The following is a 1,048-nucleotide window of genomic DNA, read 5'->3' on the forward strand; positions in this document are numbered from 1 at the left end:
CTGGGATGGGGCAACCCCGGGTGGACAGACTGGGAATGAGAGGCTGGAGAGCAGAGCCGGGAAAGGGCCCTGGGGGTCCTGGTGGTGCCAGTTGTCCCTGAGTCAGCAGTGCCCTGGCAGCCAGGAGGGCCAACCCTGTCCTGGGGGCATCAGGGAGGGGATTGTCCTGCTCTGCTCTGCCCTGGGGCGGCCTCACCTCAAGATTGGGGCAGTTTGGGGGGACACAATGTCAGGAAGATATTGAGCCATTGGAGAATGTCCAAAGGAGGCAACAGAGATGGGGAAGGGCCTTGATCTGAAGCCGTGGGAGGACACTGAGGGCACTTGGTGTGTTCAGCTGGAGAAGAGGGGACTGAGGGGAGACCTCAGTGCAGTTCCAGCTTCCTGGGCAGGGGCAGAGGAGGGGCAGGGACTGAGCTCTGCTCTGTGGGGACCAGGGACAGCACCCAGGGAATGGCTGGAGCTGTGTCAGGGCAGGCTCAGGTTGGATCTCAGCAAAAGGTTCTTCCCCCAGAGGCTGGTTGGCACTGCCCAGGCTCCCCAGGGCAGTGGGCACAGCCCCAAGGCTGCCAGAGCTCCAGGAGGGTTTGGACAGCACTCTCAGGGACAGGGTGGGATTGTGGGGGTGTCTGTGCAGGGCCAGGAGTTGGACTGGATGATCCTTGTGGGTCCCTTCCACCTCAGCTGGGATTCAGTGACCAGTTTGTCCTGTCCTGTGCTTTTCCAGGCAGGACTGAACTCCAGGAGGCCATGGAGCACAACAGCCGGCTGGATAAGGAGATCCTGGCACTGCGGGCGCGGGTCCAGACGCTGGATCTGGAGAGGAAAGCATTCCTGGAGCTGGTGAGCACACACCCACCCCCCTCCTGCTCTGCCATGGCCCTGAGGGGCCTCGGTGGGGCCAACAGCCCTGGCTGGCTCCTGGAAGCCATCCCTGCTCCCTGACAGTCCTGGGCTGGTTCTGGAAGCCATCCCTGCTCCCTGACAGCCCTGGCTGGCTCCTGGAAGCCATCCCTGCTCCCTGCCCTGCCCTGCCTCCCTCCTTCCC

At 63.3% G+C, this 1,048-nt stretch overlaps 1 protein-coding gene across 1 annotated transcript in view; it reads left to right on the forward strand.

Annotated features, from left to right (window-relative positions):
* The window catches only part of CCDC30 (coiled-coil domain containing 30), a 43,656-nt gene that overhangs the window by 19,416 nt on the left and 23,192 nt on the right, over nucleotides 1–1,048 (forward strand). The window contains exon 4 of the mRNA XM_017832024.1: nucleotides 728–843. Coding sequence (XP_017687513.1) covers nucleotides 728–843 — 116 coding nt within the window. The remainder of the gene's footprint in view (nucleotides 1–727; nucleotides 844–1,048) is intronic.

Source organism: Lepidothrix coronata, unplaced genomic scaffold (genome assembly GCF_001604755.1).
Source record: "Lepidothrix coronata isolate B3197 unplaced genomic scaffold, Lepidothrix_coronata-1.0 Scaffold198, whole genome shotgun sequence".
Taxonomy (NCBI): domain Eukaryota; kingdom Metazoa; phylum Chordata; class Aves; order Passeriformes; family Pipridae; genus Lepidothrix; species Lepidothrix coronata.